The sequence below is a fragment of the Asterias amurensis genome, chromosome 14, assembly GCF_032118995.1.
Source record: "Asterias amurensis chromosome 14, ASM3211899v1".
NCBI classification, from domain to species: domain Eukaryota; kingdom Metazoa; phylum Echinodermata; class Asteroidea; order Forcipulatida; family Asteriidae; genus Asterias; species Asterias amurensis.
The window spans coordinates 17,962,858-17,987,081 of NC_092661.1; the positions used below are offsets into that span (position 1 = coordinate 17,962,858).

The 24,224-nt window shown below is 37.8% G+C and overlaps 3 protein-coding genes across 5 annotated transcripts; 1 reads left to right on the forward strand and 2 right to left on the reverse strand.

Moving 5' to 3' along the window:
- Positions 1-527: 527 nt before the first annotated feature.
- On the reverse strand, positions 528-8,078 carry LOC139946831 (uncharacterized). 2 transcript variants are annotated; one of them, XM_071944551.1, is made up of 7 exons: positions 7,920-8,078; positions 5,605-5,746; positions 5,089-5,208; positions 3,855-3,992; positions 3,097-3,122; positions 2,994-3,018; positions 528-2,011 (listed from the first exon to the last, which is right to left on the reverse strand). In XM_071944551.1, the coding sequence occupies exons 1-7, from the start codon at positions 7,967-7,969 to the stop codon at positions 1,784-1,786; spliced, it is 729 nt and encodes a 242-aa protein (XP_071800652.1). In that variant the 5' UTR covers positions 7,970-8,078; the 3' UTR covers positions 528-1,783. The 2 variants fall into 2 exon arrangements, with proteins under 2 accessions (XP_071800652.1, XP_071800651.1); XM_071944550.1 differs by having other exon boundaries at positions 2,994-3,122; positions 7,920-8,077.
- Positions 8,079-8,176: 98 nt separating this feature from the next.
- LOC139946830 (uncharacterized) lies at positions 8,177-14,828 on the forward strand. Its single transcript, XM_071944549.1, has 4 exons — positions 8,177-8,434; positions 8,900-8,970; positions 10,731-10,907; positions 11,572-14,828. The coding sequence occupies exons 1-4, from the start codon at positions 8,208-8,210 to the stop codon at positions 11,928-11,930; spliced, it is 834 nt and encodes a 277-aa protein (XP_071800650.1). The 5' UTR covers positions 8,177-8,207; the 3' UTR covers positions 11,931-14,828.
- A 147-nt stretch (positions 14,829-14,975) lies between these two features.
- Positions 14,976-24,077, reverse strand: LOC139946832 (TIP41-like protein). 2 transcript variants are annotated; one of them, XM_071944553.1, is made up of 8 exons: positions 23,953-24,071; positions 23,117-23,217; positions 22,593-22,730; positions 21,855-22,034; positions 21,207-21,297; positions 20,015-20,146; positions 19,229-19,324; positions 14,976-18,324 (listed from the first exon to the last, which is right to left on the reverse strand). In XM_071944553.1, exons 3-8 carry the CDS (start codon positions 22,703-22,705, stop codon positions 18,154-18,156), a joined length of 783 nt encoding a protein of 260 aa, XP_071800654.1. In that variant the 5' UTR covers positions 22,706-22,730; positions 23,117-23,217; positions 23,953-24,071; the 3' UTR covers positions 14,976-18,153. The 2 variants fall into 2 exon arrangements, with proteins under 2 accessions (XP_071800654.1, XP_071800653.1); XM_071944552.1 differs by lacking the exon at positions 23,117-23,217 and having other exon boundaries at positions 23,953-24,077.
- Positions 24,078-24,224: the final 147 nt, after the last annotated feature.

A 24,224-nucleotide genomic window follows, 5' to 3' on the forward strand; every position in this document is an offset into this window, starting at 1 on the left:
ACAGACAATTTCAGTGTGAACGGAAGTTCTGGAATCGGAAGCTTGGCAGGTAGTGCAGGTTAGCATTTCCTGTAAAAGGTCGACCCAATAAAACAACAATCATCCTGTTGAATTAGAACCAAATAATTGAGAGGAAATTATAGGGCCTCGCTGGGAGGGGCAGGTCAGATGGGGTGCTTTGACAGAGTTATCATTTATTCTGCACATTATTTCAACATTTCTAAAAATGTTGAAATTTTACTCCCTGATAATATTTGCTAATTTAAGCAGTTATTGCGTGCCATATTTGCAGATAATTTCTTCCTCCACCGATTTGTCTGCACTTTGCAAATTTCTATCCTGCTTTGTGAACTAATTTATTCAGGAAACAAACATATATTCAATCATTCTAATCAGAAGGATCAATGTTAAACGTTTTATTTCCTTTTTTCATGTTCTGGTAAAACACTTTTGAAATTGATTGCCAAGTATAACAACACCATAGTATAAATCACAATGTCATTGTGCACACACAAAACTGCAATTTTTGTTGATCAATATTGTCATATTTATTTCATCATTATGTACTTATTTAATCATTAAAAAATTTAAAGTATGAACACTAAAAATTAATATAATGTTCAACCGGGACAGAACGATAGCCATTGACTATTCTTTAAAAAACTTGTTACCATGCCCCTTATGCACATTTCAAATGTCCTCTTGACCAATCACAATGAATAAACTGTCTGGGGTATTTATAAATGTGGAATAATTGTTTCAGGAGGATGAAATAAGATAAATATCAGATATTCAAAAGGCCCAATGTAGTTTAATATTTACTGTTCAGAAAATGGAAAGAACATCTGAGCTATAATTCTGTGGATGTGATTTCCTGCTTGAGTTATGTGGTTTGGTCTGGTAATACATGTTTCCTGTAGCAATTCATTTACTTAGATAAGTACTTGTTAGAGTACATTACCAATTATCTTGACCACTTCAAACCAATTAAATGGGGTTTGTGGCGATACCATGGACATGATCTCTCTTGTAACAAAATATTGACCTTGAACAGTAGCCTACATTCCAGGGCATTTCCCGGCAGTCCAAATACTGCACTTTGGGAAACTTTGAAGTTTGCTTTAAAATGTCCACATAATTTCAAAAGTTATATATAACTCTTGTTTATAAACAACACAAAATCTGCTGAACAAGTTTTTAAATATGGCCCTTTCTTAGCATCAAAAGTTGATAAATCAGACAGCGCAATCTCAATACACTATCAGACTCAATGTGTTCTGTCCTTGAATTGTGCCTACAGAAAGTCCAGGCTGGTGACACAGGTCACATGGTCTATAGTGACTGTTAGAAGAATCACTCTGTTCTGATCATAACATAAATAGTTTTGAGTTGTTTTCTCATTGACTGATCTTTTAAAAACCATCACAATTCAAACTTCCATAGCATTACTACACATTATACTAGATCACATAGTTGGACGAGTAATCGGAGCGTGGGTTTGAATTTCAACCCGTCCATGTTTGAAAGCTACATATAAAGTGTGGACCCTAGAACAAAAAATTCACATAATGTAGGGACTTGAAACACTGTGGACTTACACACATCCACACAGTGTTATTTTTACAGTATTGAAGAATAGGGTTTTCCTTACGCGTAAAGCCAAATTTCCTACAGCCATGTTAAGGCCCCCCTATAAAAAATATACCTGTCAATGAAAAGTATTGCTTAGCAGAAATGTGTGAAGCAGTAATCACTATTTCCTCAAGCTCATCATTCCTTGTCATCAGCTCAAGGTAATACTAAAATTATTACACTTAATCCCATTCCGGGTGAGAGTTTTTGGGAAAGTTTTCCTTTTTCCAGTTTCCCCTGTATATTGGTACATCTTGAAGCTTAGCCTCCTACTGTTATGGGACGTTATGAGAGTGAAGCCGAGACTTTCTAAGATGTCATTAAGGAGGTCATGGCCCATGTAGCGAGAATTCTCCAAGCAGGCGAGGGGTAGAATCACCTGGGGTTTAAAGAGGCAACAAAACATAAAACATGATTAAAGGAAACAAACAAATTTTTAACAAAGGTTTACTGTTCTTCTAAAGGCAGTGGACACTATTGGTATCTCAACATATGCATAAAATAACAAACCTGTGAAAATTTGCGCTCAATTGGTCATTGAACTTGGGAGATAATAATGAAAGAATAAAACACCCATGTCACACTAAGTTGTGTGCATTTAGATGGTTGATTTCGAGACCTTGAGTTCTAAATCTGAGGTCTCAAAAGCAAATTCGTGGAAAATTACTTCTTTCTCAAAAACTATGGCACTTCAGAGGGAGCCGTTTCTCACAATGTTTTATACCATCAACCTCTCCCCATTACTTGTCACCGAGAAAGGTTTTATGCATATAATTAATTTGAGTAATTACCAGTAGTGTCCGCTGCCTTTAATACAATATTGGTCCATTTTCATCTAAAGCCCACAAAAGTAGCTGAGCACAAAAAATTAGACTGACAAGAATAAAGTTACCAACCAATTTTGGTAATGAAATAAAGCAGCTCTATGAAATTGGGGCCACGGTATTATTGTCAGTATTGTTGTCATTTGATTGGTAGAAAACGCCCCACAACTTAATATTGAAGTCCAATATGGATAACTATTGGATTTGGAAGCTATGCAGGATTGTTCCCAAAATACTCACTCCCTGTCATGTGACCGAACAAGACAAGGTTATGTCATGGCAGGTGTCTTCATGGAGTCACCCATGTTGTTCAGATTTGTTTTGAAAGAATTTTCAGAGTGTTGGGTGGACGAGTTTCTGTGTCTATTTTTTGTTTTTGGTAAACAAATATTAAATGACAAGGACAAGTTGTATAAAACAAGTATTGAATGCTTTTTGTATGTGCATTGTCACACAAAATTTGGTTATAGTCTGCGACAATTCACTCCAACGATCCATGAATGTAATATTTGTATACGATTCTATTATGCAACTTACAAAGAGGTATCCCTTGGGTTTACATATAGCACAGCACTTTTTCAGCATGTCACCCCGTCTCTCCGGCAAGCCAACAAAGTTAAGAACCAAGCTAAGTACGATGATGTCAAACTGGACTGGGTCATCATTCTACAATCACAAGATGTACAAAAACAAAGAATTACTTTCATTATTGAAATGCAACACTTAAGGACTGTAGTTTTGACCTGTCAGCTTTGGTTAAACGCAAACTCTGGTACTACACAATAAACAATTTGATCCAATCTACACCTCTAGACTGATAGAGGTCAAGGAGTTGAGCTTCTTCAAATTTGCCCTTTCCTTGGTTGTAGGTGAATATAAAGCGAGGCAGCAACTGAGAATAATGATAATAATACTGATTTCTTATATAGTGCTGTATCATACTAAATACGCATATCGAAGTTCTCAGTATTTTTTTCTTGCAAGGTATGCAGAGCTACGTTTTTGCAATATGATACCTATTCCTTTGAATAGCACCATGATACAAGGTGCTGTGGCGCATTATGCTGCAGATCAAACTAGGAACACCAGGGCGAACCCCTTCTTTCTACGATAATGCACTGGGTTATTTTACATGCAGTACACAAAACACAAGACACTTAAGGACACAACCAGGACTCGAACCCACACTCTGCTGATCAGAAACAACAGAACTTGAGTGTGGTGTTCTTATTTGCTCAGCCACGGCAATCCACACAAATGACTGGCAACAAAGGCAAACTGCCCCTCACTCAACTGGGCAGAGAAAACACACTCAAATGCTTTGTGGATCTTTAACAACTGAGCAAAGAGATTTTGTTTACAATTTGTTTTTCCCGGGCCAGTTAGTTGTACATTTACCTGGAATGTGAAGAAGTCTGCTTTTATCACACGACTATTCTGAGGGTTCAAATCAATTGGTGAACAATCGATCCATTTCTTCTGCTGACTATAGTTGTAGTCCAAGGCACCAACATCCAGAAGCTTGAACTTAAGTCCCTGAAATAAAACACATTAAAGATGAGTTTAAAAGCACAACCTAAATATTCAAACGAATAGTTTATATAACTTGTTCAGGAGTTATGAGATGTCTTCCTTAACCCTAACCCTCCTACTCTTGGTGCAATTTTCTAGCAGGATGACCAACCAAATGAAACCATTCAACTGCATGGATTGTAAGCTGTACAGTTGCACAGCTGTGCACATACAGCTCTGTGTTGCATACACTCTGTGGACATTCATTGGTTCTGTGCACTTTAGAAAAAAACATATTCTTCAACGTAGTAAAAGAGTTCACAGTGTTTCAAGTCCTTTCATTGTGTCCACATTTGAGTAACACTTAAACAGAACAGTCAAACAGTATAAATGATTCAACACATGGTATCGTATATATTGCAGTTTATAACACCCCTTACCAATATTCTGCCTTTTCATTGGTTTAGAGCGCGTCACATGATATATCTTAGTTTTACTAGACAACGGCCGTGTGATAGTGCATCGGTTTGCCGTGCGCTAGTCCGAAAGACTAGCACACGGCGTGCAGTACCCAGACGTCCGTTGCGTGTACGAGGATGATAAATTAATAGTCTGTAACCATTTCGGGTTACATGACACTACATGCAGCACAGTAAAAGTTTTCGCAATCTGTATTCGCGTCGTCCATGGATTGAAGCATTCAGGTCTGTAAAGTCTGTACAGTATTTAGAAATGTTTGGGGTGTTATAAAACAAATATTGACGGCTTTCACTCGTGTAATGGTTAAAACTATGACTCCCTCGGTGATCCCCTCGCCTCGGGAAAATAGAACGCTCAGGGGATCACCTCCGGAGTCATAGTGTTAACCATAGCACTCGAAGCAGTCAATATTTGTATACTAGCATAGTTTATCTATCATTCAAAACCACAGTTGATGATATGGAATGATCAGACAGTAGGAGGGTTGACTGTGTAGTGTATGCATATAGAAATATTCTTTACATGGTGTCACTTTGCAGGGTGGCTAGTTTATGTTTCATTCAAAATAACAGTGGATGATCAACAGTAGTAGTATTGCCTGTATTATCATTACACAAAAATATCAAAGAGAACTAGAAACCTTTTCCACTCTTATGTTGTGTTCTTTTAACTTCTGAAGAACCCATTTGGCCGTGTTGAGGTTACCATGGCGAGCTTCTCCCTGTTTAGACGCAATCTGGTATGCGTCCAGCCCTCCAAGCTGTAAAGAAAATTAAACAACATTGTGCATATTATAATTAAACAGTACACCCATGGTGAATAATTTTATATTTGATGTGTATTATACAAAATAACTGATAAAAATATACTACCAGTAGAAACATCATCTGACCCCTCATTCATACATTCATTTATTAATGGATTATTATCCAATTTCAGGAAAATTTACAGAGAACACAACTTGAAAAGAAGAACAACATTAGAAAATTGAGACATAAAAATTTGTTTAGGAGAAAAAAATATTTACAATCTAAACAAAATTGTTTGAAAACTAGTGAAACAGTAGCCTGTATACAATATTGTACGCACAGCCAAGTGAAACCTAGAGGCAAGTGAAACCTAAGAAAGTAAGAAAACAAACTAAACAAGCGCATACCTGTTCTATCTGTTTCTTCAGGATATTAAACTTCTGAAAATTGCTGGACTTCTTTTGTTGCCGACGGTCTTGAATCTTTTCAATTTCTTTGTTGAATGTGTGAAGCTTCGAAATTACTTTGTCGTTCTTTCGAGTTTTTCGCCTAGAGAGAAACAAAACAAATTATTCTAATGTCGGTAATGACATCTGCTGTCTGCAGTTTGGTTGAATTCACCTGGGATAATTTTCCGCAGATTTCACAAAACACTAGGATTAATCCTATCTCAAGTTAGGATGAGTGAAGCGCCCCAACTTCAACGTACTCCTAGAACTATGAAGTTTGTTCCGCTATCATGGAGACGATAGTGGTACTAACGAACCTCATAGTTTTATGAGTAGGTTCAATGAGTCCTATCGTCTTCGGTTACGGAACTTTTTACTCATCCTAAGTCCTAAGTTAGGGAGAGTTTGGTGAAATCTCTGGCTGGTTTAGTTAGTGTTTCATCATGGAGCTCCTCAAGGGGAAGGAAAACTCCATGGTTTAATCAACTGGCTCCAATTCTACCTCAATAAATAATAATAAATAGCAATATTATTGACAACCATAATATTTATAACTGATATTACATTGCCATATAAAATAATATGTTACTTATATTTAAATACTTGTAAAATAACTACCGGTAGTTGTACTGCTACTTGTTGTAGTTGTTTGTAATTGTAGTTCTTATAATAATATTACGTCTCAATGCGCTTTACATTTAGGGCCCAGGGAACACTCCTGTTTTTAAATAATTTTTCTCAGCTCTCTGGGGATCAAACTGCCCTGAGCTGCCATTTGCCCATAGCACTCACTCCCCATTGTTTTTTTCCATTCACAAGGATGATGAACAGGTTGATACCAAGCTGGTCATCTCGCCCCCTAGCAAGCTAGCCCCAACAAAGTCACACCCTGCAAAGTCGCCCCCTGACTGGCTCGCCCCGGGACTTTACAAAGTGGCCCCCAGATAATGTCGCCCCCAGATAATGTCGCCCCCTGACAGTGCACCCCCTGACAAAATTGCCCCCTAGCAAAGTCGCCCCCCTAGCAAAGTCGCCCTCAGATGTAATTTAGTTCGGAAAATTATGGTAATGTGGCTTAACTTAGCCTTTTATGTTTAGTGTGTGTTTGGGTAAAAAATGTCAACAAATAACTAAATTTATTAACTTAAATTCAAATGATTGTCAATGTTTAATTAGCCTTGCCCAAAAATAACTTAAATAATTTAAGAAAAGTAGTGTAATGATATTAAAACCAAGTATGCACAAATTTTGTAGTTTAAATATACTCAGGTGGATAACCGTATGGCGCCACCACTTTTTCACTCATTTTTACAAAAAGGGGTATCTCATTGAGGTAGACTTTATTATTTCATATCTAATGAAAAACGGTGGCGCCATACAGAAACTTTTCTACTCGGGTTGAAAACAATATTAATTAATAAACAATATTGTCAATGTGTATAGCTAGTGTTAAAGCCATTGGACCCTTTCGGTAAACAGTGTTGTCCAAGGCCCACACTTTGTGTACCACAACTTCTATATCAAATAACAAACCTGTGAAAATTTAGGCTCAATCGGTCATCAGAGTCGAGAGAAAACAACGAAAAAACCCACCCTTGTTTCCGCGCGTTTCGCCGTGTCATGACATGTGTTTAAAATAAATCCGTAATTCTCGTTAACGAGAATTTATATTGTTTTGCTGTTTTCTCAAAAAGTAAAGCATTTCATGGAATAATATTTCAAAAGAAGTCTTTTACCATTGCCTTCTGTAAACCCTGTAAGTTATTTGTAAATCTGTGAACCTTTTCTTTTTTTTCTGAACCGAAAGGGTCCAATGGCTTTAAAACCATTTCTTAAATTAATTTCAAAAAAAATATGTTAGTTAGTTTAATTCTGAAATCTACTATGTTCCATCATTAGACTTTAGAGTTTGCTCCCACCACAAGGAGGAAGGAAAAGGAATTTATTTTCCAAACTAAATAACATCTGGGGCGACTTTGCTAGCTAAGCTAGGGGGCGACGTTTTACAACCTAGGGCGACATTGTCACACAGACAGGGGGCGTCATTGTCACACAGACAGGGGGGCCACATTGTCACACAGACAGGGGGCGACATTGTCAGGGGGCGACTTTGAAAAACTCCCTGGGCGAGCCGGTCCGGGGGCGACTTTGCAGGGGGGCGAATTTGTTGGGGGCGAGCATTAAGTTGCGATAAACGATAACGTAACCCTCCTCCGTTTTCGCCACTAAATTAGACGTACTTAGGCTGGGAAATACACTTGTCAATTACTTACATTGAATCTTCAGTGACTGGTCTTTGCTTTTTGCGTTTTGGTTTCATCATGAACTGAGTTTTTTGACATTTGTAACGGAGCTATTTTTTAATTTCAGCAAATCATTCTGCCAATGGGCGCTGCCATATTGCATTTCAGTTCATAGGTCAAAGAGGGCGCTCTAACAGATTAACCATTGCTTAATTTTTCGCTAAACAATCAACAAATTCGTAAGCACTTAGCACAAAAAAATAAGCAGTATTTCATCAACTTTTTGGTCTGTCGTCTGCTAACAAATTGCAACGAATAATGGAACAACGGGCAGACATCGACATGATTGAAAATGAAAGCTTAACTTCCAGTGAAGCTCTGGCAAAACGGAAAGCATCGCCCTTTACTTCGACAATGGATGTGGCACTTGCGACCGCCTTTGCAACAGAAAAAAACATACTGGACGGTACAATGCGTACTCAAGGCGTGCCGAACAGGCAGCAAAAGCTTGCAGCGTGGGAACGTATACGGGACTGTGTCAATGCGTGAGTGCTCAGTTTGTTTCTTGTGCCTTTGTTTACTCCATTTAACTCTATTTTTTACTTATTTTTGTTAATGATCTGGTCTGTCAAATATTGGTAAAGCAAATGTGGAAAGTTGCTTTAGAATTAAGAGGTACTTGGAATTGGATGACCAAATTTTTTTAATTTTTTTTTAATTTTAATGTTTTGATTCAAGCAGTCAGTAGCAATTCTTCAGTCAAAATCATTTTTATGAGGCATCCTATGAAATGGGGCATCAGTGGTTTCATTACCAGAAATATGTAAAATAATTATTTTATAACCATTGCGTACACAATTCTGATGTCGTCCTTATTTTTAATAAATATTAATAAAGAAATATACGGCATTCACATGTGCAAGAAATTATTAGGTCTAAATTGAAAAATTTATAATTAAATGATCATATCCTTTTATTAATAATTGTTTTTTCTTTATACTTTTGCGTAGATTTTCGGGAGACACTAATCTGAAGACCGTACAGCAATGTAAAGATCGACATCGCAACTTAATCCAAGCTGGTGAGATGTTCTTTTCAGCAAACAGGATATTTTTTTATTAAACCTTCTATTCTTATTACTAGTTCTATGGACTTTTTTTATGGTCATTATAGTTAATTACTTTTTTTGTTTCAGCGCTTAGAAACCCTGTATTAACACAATATGTATTATTTAAACCATCAAAAATCCATTCTGTACACTTTGCCTTGGCTTTCTACACACTTGATAGTTTTACCAATGTAATCAAAGTGTAATGAACCATGCATGACCAGTGAAGTGTACAAACCGTTTTGGATCGTGAAGCCAATCCTACCTATCTCCATGGTGAGACAATTGGCTTTGTTCCGTCCAACTTAAAAGAATCATCCCAACTAAAGTTTGGGGGATTCTTAAGTTTGGACAGAACAGCTCCACAATCTACCATAGAGTTAGTAGGAGGTTTAGTAGTGAACAGATTCTCTTCTTACTGCATCGCAAAATGATAAAGAACCACCTTGTCCTAGTCAATTAGCTCTTTAAAACTGACAAATGACGACAATTGTAAATTGTGGGACGAGTTAATTATAGTTCATGGTAGGGGACTCTTATATCTTAATGGAATCTGCAAAAACAATTGTAATTACTCAAAATTAGGATAAAACCTTTCTTGGTGACGAGTAACATGGAGAGGTTGACAGTATAAAACATTGTGAGAAACAGCTCCCTCTGAAGTGACATAGTTTTCGAGAAAGAAGTAATTTTCCACAAATTTGATTTCGAGACCTCAGATTTAGAATTTGAGGTCTCGAAATCAAGCATCTAAAAGCACACAACTTTGTGTGACAAGGGTGTTTTTTCTTTCATTATATATCTCGCAACTTTGACGACCAATGGGAGACTTTTTGAAAGCTCTGCCACTAGAGGGCAGCAGACCTACCAGGTAAGGGTGCACAACTCGTATAGCAAACAATGGTAAATGCTAAAAATTCAAAAATACTCAACAAATATTTAGAAGTCTCTCAGCCTCTTGAAAATTAAATCAGATACATTGTCATACAACTAAACTTCAGATTTCTTCTCAATTTTTGGTAGGTCAGCATTTTGGAATTTTTGCTAATTACCCTAGAAGAAACACTCCCAAAAATTCATGCACACCGCTTGTTATCGTTGGGGAACTCGTGTCCAGTACGTCCTGTTCCAGAACAGTTTGGTTTATGCTGGCAATGTGTTATGAAAAACAAAATACAGTTTGGCTAAATCTAAAATACAAAATCAAAGACACGCAAAACACAAGGTATTTGCTGTCAGTGACCGTCACCCATGCTTCCTATTCCTAAAGTTGTTGACATTACCTGGTGAAGAGCGCCCTCTCTTGGTGATTGGCAGGTAGTCAAAAGTTTCCCATTGAGCTCAAATTTTCACTGGTTTGTTATTTTATGCATATGTTGAGATAAACCAAGTGAGAAGACTGGTCTTTGACAATTACCAATAGTGTCCAGTGTCTTTAAGACATCATCAGGCTACCCACCTTGGATATAAGATGGGAGTAGGCACGTTTGTAAGTAATTGGCACCCAATGAGTACAGAAGCCATCCACCGTTGGCAGCTGCACTCTTGTCTAGATGCTGACAGGCTTTAACAAGTAGCTGAATAGATGTTTTATAGATGTAAGTAGATGGGTACAGAGGGACACAAAAGTCAAAACAAGGTTTCTGTTAAAATAGAAAATACAGGTCTGAATTTCACCATGATGACTAATCTAATCATAATCTAATCAACATGATACTCTTGATTCATTTTAGTTCGCTTCAGGAGGAATACAGGGTTAATGGAAGGCCCTCTACCAGCTCTAATGAATATAACTGAGACACAAGAGATGATTGAATCAACTGTGGCTAGTCTAAATGACAAATCATCAGCTGATGAATGCGGTGATCACAACATCATGCAAAAAGACAACACTCAAGAATCACCAAACGGTAAGCCATCTCAAAACAATCGGTCATTTGCGAAGTGGTGTCTTTCCTTGCTTTCCACCTCTAGGACCCTGGTTTGAATCCCACCTGGGGCACTATGTGGATTTGGTTTTCAGTCCATATCTGATTGCTGGGGTTTTCCCTGGGATAATTCTCTGGGGTTTTTCCTCCCACATCTTAAAGCGAAAACTTCCTTCCTTGTCTTCTTTCCATGAGATTCTCAGCTAAGTACGGTGAACATTTTCATATCCTGAGAATCTTGGGGTCACAACCAGAATGAATGAATGAATAAATAAATAAATAATGAATCAAATCTTGCGGAACCAACTTGAAACTTTCATCCAACTGTCAGAATTCTCCCTCAACAGCTGCCCAAATGGCAGTTTAAAAACCTGAGGTTCCAGTCACAATTCGCTCCAAGTGATCCGGCTGGCTAGTTGAGTGTTAAAAGGACTCCCTATTTAATGCAAAGTATAAACTAGAGAAAAAGGTAATGGACTTGTGAAATGACAAGCAACCTGGTCCTGCTAGCTAGTCAATGATATAAGTTCCTGGCAAGCCCATCAACAGCATACTCCCATATTGATTCACCATGCTATATTTTTACATGATACTTCACCATGCAATATCCGTGATTTGTTTTGTTAATCGTTTGTTCCTGCATTAGGTATCCCATCAACATCTTCAGCGCCAGCAGCCCTGTCTCATAATAAAGACATAAAGCAGCGCCCTATGAAGCGGAGAGCTACATCACCGACTGGAACCATTGACGAATACCGCAAGAGGAAACTGACCATCATGATCAAGGAGCACATCGTCAAAATGGAGCTCATGAAAGCCCAGACAGATTACTACAAGACCAAGACTGACTTCATGCGCCAGCAGACTTGCCCCCGCCCAATGAGCTTACCACAAAAAGTACAGCATCAAAACATACCCAAGAACATACTGCCAACAAATATGTCCCAAAATATGTCCCAGAATATGTCCCAAAATTTACCCCAGAAGTTACCAGGAAACACATGAGTCTTTCTCAACATACTTCTACAAATGGGCCAATCTAAGCACATAAAATTGCTAAGTAGAACAGTTTGCTCATATGGTTTTGTTGTAGGGAACCAGCCAATTTCTCATTTGAGGCACACACACTTTGGCTTGTTTCTTCACCTTAAAAGCACACATTGGCAGCACATGATGATTAATCAAATGTTTCCATTGTCTTAACATCTATAGACACTGGTCAGCTCATTAGCCATAAGTAAGACACTGAGTTATAAGCTAGACCAAGATGCACATACTAAAGGGGTGGGTCATTGCTTTGGTCAGAAAGGGCAGGACAAAACTCTGCCAGCATCTTTTTTGTACAAAACCAGTCTGTCAATGGAAGATTAACCTAATTATACAAATTAATAATTTAAGTAAACAAATTAACTTAAATTTGCCCAGGCAATACATGGCCAGGTAAACAACACACTCAGATAAAGAATTAATTGAAAATAAATGCAAAACAAACCCTTTTAAGCTATGGAAAATAACTTGTCAAAATGTGCTGACAACGTACCAGAGTTATGTTTGTCCCAATGAGCCATTTGCGTGTTATATTTGAATGTTTTCTGGTACAATGACTTGCCTGATCACAAGCTACCACTTAAATTCGAATTCCGCAGACTATTGAGACAGTTGCTAAGACACATGATTAGGGGCAAGCTTTTGCTTAGTTATGTAAGTGACAGTGAACACCCGCACACAATTTATGGATGTCACCAGGGTTTGCTCATCTGATGGTTGTTATTCAAAAGCTTGCCACGAACCATGTGACATAGCAACTGTCTCTGTAGTCTGAGGAATTCAAATTCGAGTGGTACATTGTGACAAAGAAAGTAATGTACCAGATATTATTCAAGTCTAACTCGCAAATGGCTTAGTCTCATTTGAGGGTTTTAAGCATTCCAGCTTGAAACATTTGCTAAATTAACTTTTTATTTTGTGGCCTCATGGAGTTGGATTTTTTATCAACACTAAATCTAACTTATCTTGACAAATTCGATGGGGAAAGTTTTTTTTCATGAAATTCATTCAATGATATGAGAAATGAACTTTTGTATCTTATCTTTATACACCTGTTAGTCGTGCCAAATGGGATCAAGTCAACTAAAAGTGAGTATTTTTTATGTGGCTTTGTGTAAAAAATGTCATTACAGGTTGTTGCAGTTAAGGTACAAGAAATGTGTCAAATATGCAATTGTTTCTTTCATCCCAATTTAATTTGTTTATAATCTTATAATGTTGTAATTTTAAAAACGCAACCGCAAAGTTATTTTAAATTTAGAAGAAAGTACAAAGTAATGTGATACCTTCCCATGACATTTTAAACAATGTTGTGTTTGTTTGTTGTTTTAACATGTGATACTTAGTGTTTGTTATCATCGTTAGCATTTATATTCCTTGTGTGTATCTGGGCCCAATTTCATAGCGCTGCTTAGCAGCCGATTTTGTGCTTACTGTGCGATTTCCTTTTCATAGCGCTGCTAATCGTAAGCACAAGAAAAGGCATGCTAACCTTCCGGTGCTTACTGCACGACAATAAATGACGCCACAATGCAAATCCATTGTTATTATTTTTCTGCTAACCACTTGGCATTTTGTTCAGTTGTGTCAAATCATGAGTTAGAAATTCCTGTGTCGTGTAAAATATATTTAAGCCGTGCGAATTTGTATCCAAGTTATGGCAGAAAACATTCACACACTAAATCATGAATGGATTTGTTCGTACACTTATGATGTGTGTGGCAGTTAATTACATGGTAAGGGAGCGTCTCAAAAGTCGGAACGGTAGGAACGTTCTTTTTGGATCGCAAGAGTATCCCCGCCGCTTTTGTTCGTTCCACAGGACCGGTCTTTTGGAACGCTCCGCGTATACTTTGTCATGATGTTGCGATCCTGCGGGCATATGCCCGCGATCCATTGGACCGCGGGCATATGCCCGCAGGAACGTTCTTGTGCGCTAGGAACGTGCCCGACTTTTGAGACGCTCCCTAATTTAGATTTTGGGGAAATATTATCCTGAGTTTAGTCCAATTTCCTTTTCAAGAGGTCTAAAAGTATTGATCTGATGACACATGATCATTATAAACATAGTTCTCTAAAATATCTGGTTACTAGAACTACAAGCAAGTCAAAAATATTTTAAGTATGGTTGCAAAAAAAAAAGAATAACGAACACTAAATCCTTTCTTAAGTAAACAATTGTGTAAATAATAAAGCAAACCTTTTGTATCAAATGCACACAAATGTAACAAAAGAACGGACAAATTATGGCTAAAAACAAAAACAGTATTCATGCTTACAAAAAGGAATGTACATTCTTGTAAATACATTTTTTAGCTTAGAGAATTTTTGAAGTTGGAAGAAACATTTGCCAAGCAGACATGAATCTTGGTCCTTTATGGGCGCAAAAAAATATCTTTGTTACCTGTCGGCATCATGATTAATATACAGGGCTTTGCACAGAGCACAAATGTGCTATTTAAGCTTTCCATAATTTTTTTTTTATAAATGCCCCCTGAAAACAACCAATGAACTGGAGTTGTTTTATAGTATTATTTAATAACATGTATCACAACGTGGCACAAATTATTTGTCTGTGGAATTATTGTATCCAAATAACTTGTACATCAATGTCTATTTGGTTGTGTTAATGAGTTGTGAAAATGATTTTGCAATTTTCTTTGCCCCCCTTCTCCCTTAAAATCCAACAAAAATTAATGTGAATGTCAAAATGTACCTTAAAATTCATTGTTCCAACAAGAATTTAACTTCATTATATGAGCAGCTCAAGTAACTACAAATCTATTTTGTTTAGGCTTTTTCTGAACATGTTTATTTTGTCACGTTTGTAAACACCATTGGTGCTAAAACCTGGGCAAACTTTCATGGAGCTACTTATGCAGAAAATATTGCTAGAAAATGTCTGCTTGGCATGAGCAGGATACCAGTCACAAAATTGCACATGCGACATTGTAGTTAAGCTGGTAACCTCATTCTGGTGAGCATAATTTTGTTGCAATTAACTACTTTTTGTGCTAAAGAAGCTCTATGAAATCGGGCCCAGCTGGTGTCAAATGTGATCCAAAAGTAGGTTTAATTTAAGTATTAAAAAAAATTGTAATTATGTAGCTGTTTTTCTTTATGTCCTTAAATACAGTAAATGCACAAGTTTTCTAGACTGATGTCTGATAGTTTCATCCAAACTAATAATGATTTCTTTTCTTTTTTCAACAAAAAAAAGGAAATAACTTCAGAGGTTGAATTTAAATGCTTTGTATATTACTGGGTCCTCCCTAATAAGTGCACTATTTAATCAGTATTTTATAATGATGCAGGCATTTTTGAAGATAATGCTTATGTACAAAGAATAACCAAGTTCTAAGAGATGAGGGTGAATTATCCACAGCAATGCAGTGTATTTTCATCGAAGGCATAATGCTTCACTCTTGCAAGGGCACCTCAATGTGGGAAATGTACGTTTCTACTGGAACACAAAGGGTGAAGGGGCACCGTGGCAATGACCAGGCCCCAATTTCATAGAGTTGCTCAAGTATAACGATTTGTTTAGGACAACACAATTGTGCTTACCAGAATAGTGTTACCCGCTAAAATACCATGCCACATGAACAAAATGTAGCTGGTATCCTGCTTAGTTTTGGTAAGCAGAAAAATGGTAAGCAATATTTTCTGCTTAAGCAGCTTTATGAAATTGGGCCCAGAAGCATGGCAGTCGCCTCCATGAAGTATCAGGCCTTCCATTGTTAAAAGGTACTGGAGAATGATAAGGTTAATTTGTGGCACCTGCTATTTAGAAACTCTCTCAATACACAACTCTGAATATACACAAATCACTCCAGTAATTTCTGGTTTTTTTTAGTATTAATGTTTTTGTTCAGTGTTTTAATTGACTGTCACTGATTGCTATGTGTTGGTTATAAGCAATAGACAAGCAAATAAAACAAGCTAATATTAAATTAAATAGTTAACGTTTCTTTTCATTGATTCATTCAGGAATTCTCTGCAATTAAACACATACAATTATACAAAACAGGCATTTTTTAACGAACAAACTTATAAAAACAATTGTAAAACCTTAACAATAAGACAAAATAAAGCTGAAATTACCTACATACAGGTACTACATTTAGTTTAAAATGTTGCCCTGGTGAACAAAAAAGGGAATTATTTCCTTGGGACTTTCAGCACTCTTTCTTTTAGTGTCGTGGCCGAAAGGTTAAGAGCACCAAATTCAAACTCTGGTGTTTTTGATCAGCAAAGTGTGGGTTCAAACCCCCATCCGTGACACTTGTGTCCTTAAGCAAGACACTTAACCATTGCTTCGTCCTTCGGATGGGATGTAAGCTGTTGGTCCCATGTGTTGTGTAAATGCATGTAAAAGAACCCACTGTACTTTATTCAAAAAGAGAAGGGGTTCGCCCCGGTGTTCCTGGCTGGATTGGCAGCATATTGCGCCACAGCACCTTGTAAATCATTACATTGTGCAAAGGATTATGTCTTATATATCAAACTTCGTCCCACTCCTTGCAGTAATAATACCTGGCGCTTTGTATCCTTTGGCAAAAGGCACGTTATAAATACGGTTATTACTATAATTATTACGGAAGAATTCAATAAAGGTAAGGGGGCCCCTTAGAAAATTTGTTTTTCTAAAAAGAAAATTGACCCGCCCACCCTGATTTTAAAACATATTGGCTGACTATTCAATATATCCTAAATACTGCAAGAAAAAAGTGTGATGCCTCAAATGCAACATATATTTTCAATCAATGATCTTGTGATGTCCCTAATATATGACACAGAAAATGTTGCTTAACATAATCAAGTTATCAGCTGTGAAATGTATACTGAAATGTTGTACTGGGTTCCCCTTTAATAGCTGGTGAGGAAATGAACTTGCTAAGCAGTTTATGCTTTATAAGTACTAAGAAAAGTTTTGGTCTTGCTGTCGTTTCTTGTTCTTATACTTGAGTCTGAGTGATATTCAAGTGTCCGATATCTATCGTGTTGGTATTTATTCAATATGTAACTTGCATTGGCTGCAAAGCTGGTGTATGTTTCTGTGTAATTTAACCAAAAATTATCACTTAATTGTTCAAAGGTTCTTATTTATTTACATCCGGCAGTGCAAGTGCCCAAAACAGGAGTGTGAATAGATAACGAGAAGAAATGATCAGTTTTAGATATGGGAGAAAACCCTAAATGGTAAAACCCACACGACTAGATAGGGATTGAAAACCAAATCCTAATGCAAGGGTCCAAGTCTGAAGTGCGATTCAAACCAGGGTCCACAAGGGTGAAAGGTAGGGAAAGCCAACCTGATGCCTAACCTTATGACAGAAACTGACAATTCTAAAAAGGCCACGAGACTTAGTAAATCATACAGTGAAAAGCAATTCCAAAATCTACAGATTTGTATCAGAAATTGTGGAAATAAAAACTAGCTCAATGCAAACGAATTTCCTTGCAATCGTTAGAGCCAGTCTGTGTGAGGTGAGTGTGGCTTACAGTGGAACTACGTCACACTTACAAACAGCTGGGCCCAACTTCATCGAGGTGCTTTAAAAGCAAAAATATTGCTTAACAATATTCTGCTAAGCAGAAATTAGCAGGATACCAGTCACAACATTGTACATGCGACATGGTACTTTTGCTGGTACCCTTATTCTGGTAAAAATAATTTAAAGACACTGGACACTATTGGTATTTGTCAAAGACCAGTCTTCTCACTTGCTGTATCTCAACATATGCATAAAATAGTGTAAAACCTGTGAAAATTTGAGCTCAATCAGTCATCGAAGTTGCGAGATAATAATGAAAGAAAAAACACCCTTGTCACATGAAGTTGTGTGCTTTCAGATGCTTGATTTTGAGACCTCAAAGTCTAAACCTGAGGTCTAGAAATCACATTCGTGGAAAATTGCTTCTTCCTCAAAAACTACTCCACTTCAGAGGGAGTCATTTCTCACACTGTTTTATACTACCAACCTCTCCACATTACTTGTTACCAAGTAAGGTTTTATGCTAATGATTATGTTGAGTAATTACCAATAGTGTCCACTGCCTTTAATGGTGCTTACCCACTCATTGAAATTGGGCCTAGGATAGAGACAGGTTAGTCCACTTCTTCCACTTCTTAATCAAAATTTGCACCTTGAAGAAAAACTATTTACATGTAGAGATGTCATGTTTGTGCATTGTTGACTGGGAAATCTATCCTTTCATATTGTTGAACTGTGATATCTAAATGTTCCGCAAGCTCAGTGGGATTGGAGTAAAGAGATGGTTCAACCTTCAGCTCTGGAATCCCTTTTTCCCTTGTGCTGAATTCACGTAGTATGTAACTCTCCCCAGCCTGCAAAGATAAATTATTTGAACTCAGTTTGTGGCAGATTTTGTTCTACACTTTCAGTTTCTTACCTTTTTTTTGTTGACTTAATATTAATAACAATATTAACACTTTACTTAGAGTGCAAATATCTACGGATCACAGTATGTATTTGCCATCTCGGGGTTTATTGTCTTGTATTTTGTTTTGTACTGTTATGGCAAATAAAATAACAACAATAATAAATAATAAAAATAATCCAAGTAGCTAGGTCAAAGGGCTTTACAACATTATTATCCCTGTTTATCGGGCATGCTTTAAGACCAATTCTCACTACATTCTTAACTCCTTTGGGAGCATACAATCCCAAACTGCTTTTATCAGCCTCAGGGGACTGTTACCCAACAAAATACTACCTCAACCATCACAGTATCCCATTTATACACCTGCAGCCAATTTCACGAAACGCTAGGATTAATCCTATCTCGAGTTAGGACGAGAGACCCGTTCTAACTTAGGATGGGTTCAATGCGTCCTACGTCTTTGGATACGGAACTTCACTCGTCCTAAGTCCTTAGATCAATCCTAAGTTAGGAAGAGTTTGGTGAAATCGACGGCTGGATTAATAGTAGCGTTTATTGTTTTTGGTCAATGACACGAGTGTCATCACTGGGAATTGTACCCGCACACCAATAATTCAGCAACCAGGACTAGAGTCAAATGCGCAAGACTGATAGGCCATAACGCACCACAAAAACAAACTGACGAACAGTGACTTCAGAAATTGATATGCAGCTAAGAAATACACTTCTCAGAAAACTAACCAAAATCTACAAGTAGCAATTACAAATTTTTTATGTACAATAAATCATTCTCACCAAAAAGTTTTTAATTTCAAATCATAAGAAAGCTGGAAACAAAATGGTTTTACCTCATGAAAGATTCTTGTGTCGTTGATTCTTACAAGAACATCATCCACCCGTAGAAAGAATCTCAACAGAACGAAGAAACACGACTGCATGACTCGCTGTTGAACAACAATTCAAACAATGAAAATAAGTAGCATACAAGGGAGGGGGTGGCAAGACCTTTGTCAAAATGTAAAGTTTGAATTAACCAAAGTTAAGTATTAGTAAAAAGCCAGAAGGGAAACTGACTGTGTAAATTTGAAATAATTTTGGATTGAAGAAAGAAAAACAGCAAGACGGTGATTTGAACCAACGACCCCTGGATTAATTTGCGGTGCTCTACAAATGAGTTATAGAGCCATTTATTGGCAATATCCTAATTTTGTCAATATCTTTGTTAGTGGGTTCCAGTCAGAAACAATACCACCTTTAACTGCTGTGCAGCCAGGGATCACAACCAAGTTTACATTACAAAACTGAGATTGGGATGCAACTTGTATTAAACTACAAGGGAAACTGACAAGGTACATTTAAAAGTCGGGGTTGAGCAGTTTCATAATTTCTGAAACTTTAAACAATACAAACTTCAATAAGGGTGAATCACAGCCTTATACAAGGCACCTTGAAGAGGCAATTTTTGCAGTGCCTCATAGAAAAAGGTTGATAAGTTTGTAGGCGCACTGCAGCACCTGCAGCATGAGCCTGATTGGGTTTGCAAAGCAGCAACCAGCAAGGATTCTTCTGAGTTTGTTTACGGCAATGATGGTATTTTTTGTGTGAAAAGTGACATTTGTTTTAGAGAATCTTACCATTTTAACAATAAGTGATGCACTCCCGTTATCTGCAAGCTCATCTTCAAACAGCGTCATCTCCTCATAAAAATGGATCTTTTCCCGTACCTTCAGCTTCTCCATGTCTATCTTTTGCTCCGATTGTGAAACCTGCATCATACATATGAAGAATAAAGAAAAATTAGATGATCCATGACAGAATTGTGTTAATGTGGCATTTGTAACAATTCCCCAAACTTTTTAAATCAAATTAAAATGCCTAAATTTTAGACTGAAGATATTTGCGACTCCATTTGATTCACCTTTATCAGTTACATGGTAATGTCTTAAAGCAGTAATAGAGCAGTTGGTTTGCCATGCAGAAACAGTAAGCTGAACAAGCTGCACAAGGCAAGTGCAAGCTCAAGTTAAAACAATCTTCATATAAAATATGAATAATGTGTTCCAGCTGAATAGGCCAGCTATGTTCAGACTTGCAGGCCTAAAATTTTATCTTTGAGTAGGGTAAGGCCAATTTCATTTTGCAACGGGCACTGTCATTGAACAATCTTAAAGTCTATGAAACTTTTGAAGGGTCACCAAGGCGTAGAACAGGGGCAGCAGAGGCCAAGGTCTCACTGACCGGCATGTAATTCGGAGAGGTGGCCCGTGAGGGCCAGCGGCGCTCCGTCCCCCACGGGCGTTACACTAGTCGGACGGGTGGCTCGTGGGGGCCAGCGGCGCTCCGTCCCCCACGGGCGTCAAGTGAAGACCCGGTCCGTTATTAGAGTACGGCCGAGGAGGGCTGCGGGGCTCTCGGCCGGATTTGTATTCAAGTCAGGATGATCATAGATAGCACTGCCTGATATTACTTAATTTCATTGCATATCCAACAGCGTAAGCGCCAATAAAATAATGATTTAAAAAAGATGATGCAGAAATGTGCAGTTTTTATATGTAGGAGGAAAACCACAAACTAGGAAACCCTTGCTATTAGGGTGATGCTGGAAACCCAGTCCACTAGGAGCTGTGGTCTGAGGAGGTGAACAGCAGAGAAATAAACCACTGAGCCATTCCCTAATCATCTCTCTAGAAATACAACTAAGTTTGAAAGAAGTCAAAGACAAGATAACACTGATCAGCATGATTTTGATACACGTAAAAGATTTAGACGGCAAATTATAAATAAATAAACCCTTGATGAGACAGAGTTTAGTTTGATGAACAATACCTGAAGGTTTCCAAGTAGAGTTCCCTTGTAGTCTGTTGTATACGTCCAATCAAAGGGCTTCACAACTTTGTTGATGAATTCACAATCACTCCTACAGATAAACAAATCAAAATGTAATGCTTAATTCGTGATAAATAAGAGCAGCGAACTCGAGCTCTGGTGCTTCTGTTAAGCAGAGTGTGGGTTCGAATCCCATGACACTTGTGTCCATGAGCACCACACTTAACTATAATTGCTTCTTTCCACCCAGGGGTAAATGGGTACCTGTGAGGGCAGAGATGGTTCTTGTGATTGGTTTAGCAGAGTAGCGCATATATTGCGCACAGGCTGTGTACTCTCCAGGGAGCTGAGATGGTTTAAGGAATGATTTAAGGCCCAATGACCAGGGGTAATAATGTCGAAAGCGCTTTGAGAAACCCCTCGGTCGTGAAAAGCGCTGTCTAAAAACGGGTTATTATTATTATTATTGTTATAAAACTTTACCTTAACTTTTCAAGCAACAAAAGCAACTCTTTAATCATTTGAAACTGGTTCAAGATTCTACTTTGGTTTCTTTCACCTAACCCTAGCCTATTCTACACATCCCCTCATCCATCACCCCCCTCCCCCTTTAAACATAAAAGCCATATTTTTGTTTCACCACTGTACCTTGCCTCTTGCCACTTCTGTGCTGCAGCAACCTTGATGGGGTCATTGTGAGCATCAACTTGTTTCATGGAGTCAAATGCATTGAACTCGATACCAAACCCTTGAGAATTCTCAATCTTTAGCACATTGTCTCCAAACACCATCTCAGGTAGTTGGGGCAGTTCCAGCTCCTGATGGTACCTGAAAAGCAGAAAACAATCAAGGAAATTCAAAATATTTAATTAACTCCATAAGTAACCTGACTTCCAATGCTTCATTCCAGGTGCAGGCCTTGTACTTGGTGATGGTGTCAGCGCAATAAACCTGTGATCGCATGTGTGCCAGGCAATCTTAAGCTATAGTTGGGCCATCTGCAACATATTGAATGGACCATGGCCTAACTTTTGTTGGAGTCATTCTACATTTGCTGCAGAACAGCTTTTTCACGAGTCCATATCTAATGATGTGTAATACACAACACCCAGAAGATCTGCCTCCAATCTGAAGGACAAAGCATTAAAGCTGAAGTGTCTTGTATAAAACACAAGTGTCAAGACCAGGACTCGAACCCACACTCTGCTGATCAGAACATTAGAGCGCAAATCTGGTGTGCTACACCACTCAGCCACGACACGCTCCAAACTTCCAGTAATAAACAACTTTTTTGACTATCAAATTAAAATACTTTCGTGGAATTGATCTGAATCATACACATAACCAGAGTAATGTCACAGTCCCAGAATTAGTGTTAACAATTACCTCTCAAGCTGATCAGACTTCAGAATGTGCCCCTTAACTGATGTGATCGTCCATGGACCAAAATTAAAAGTCTCTGTTTTAGGAGATCGCAATGATGCAGCAACCCCGGACATTTTGCTTCAGAAGGACGTTTCAGATCTGCACAATATAAAAAGAAACCGTTATAGCTGATGAGAGAATAACACGAATCAGGAAATATTCATGAGTTTAAAGTTCAGGATAGAGATCTGATAAAGAAAGTGCAATATATCAATGATTGAAAAGTAATTATCATCTTGTGTATAATTATTAACAGGTTTGTCATCACTGTAGCTGTTTTCTTCAACTAAAAACTCCCTCCTGGGAATGTGTTTCATTATTTTGTTGTAAAAGAACGTGGTTTTACTATGTCAGGCCTTGAATTACTTGAGTGCCACAGAAGCCATTGCCTCTATTGCCCCTGGTCTTGGCCTTGGTGCCCCATCAAATGTTTCCAATAGACTAAGGTTGTCCACTGGAAGTGCCCTTTGCAAACTAAAACTGACCTTGCCCTCTGAAAGATGAAATTGCAGGCCTGCTGTGTAAGCCAACACTAACACCATGTAGGTTAATCTCTCTTTTGAGCAATTGTGGTTCCAAAAAGAACCTGTCAATCACGAGAAAATTGCTGGATTTCAACTGGGCTTGTGGCTTTCATAAAACTACCTTGCAACAGCTAACAACATTTCGCACTAGTTCTAAAAATAGAAGCCAATTAAGTACTCGGATCTCAGACAACGTGTAAATACCACTGTTGCGCGTGTCGTGCAAATTGTATGTTAACTCGCGACTGACTACACTACTACCTAGTGCAGTTTTGCGCGTCGATGGTGCAGTGATCGTGTAGGTGGTGGGTTATTTTTGTCTGACAGTGACAGCGGGTGCTGTCATTAGTGCAAGGTTATTGGATAATATTCCTTATGGCGCCACCACTTTTTCAATCATTTTACTAAAAGGGACATCTCATTGAGGTAAATTAGATACTATATTATTATTTCATATAAAAATGAAAAAGTGGTGGTGCCATACGGAAACTTTTCCCATAATTTATTGTTTTAACCTTTTAACTATGCGTTGAGTCACTAACAGAGCCAGCAAACTGCTACAAATGATCATGATAACTTTAACTTAATGATAATGATAATGATAACTTAAATGTTAGGGGCCTAACTGGCCTAATGGTAACTTTAAACTTCCTAAGACCTAACTAATTGCTTGTATAATAAAAATGGAATTACATTACAACAAAGTAAACAAAAACAGGGGCACTGTTATTTATTTTAAATAAAAGTTTCCATATATCACAATTCATGGATTAAAGGATATTCGATGTGTACTGCACCTTTAGAGAAAAACAAATGTTAACAAAGGTATCGGTGAGTCCAAATCATCAGAGAATACACGATATGGAAAGAGAAGCAGACTCAAGAAGCAGACGAGAAGATTCCACCATTGACTTGCCAAATCCACAGTTAGTTCAGTATTCGATAATGGATTTTTTCAACCTCGTTGCACGAAAAGCCTACTGATACTCGATCGTCCCCGTCTTCTTTAACACATACCCTTCTGTAAGGGGGGGATACTTGGTAAGAACACATGAAAACGATCTCGCAT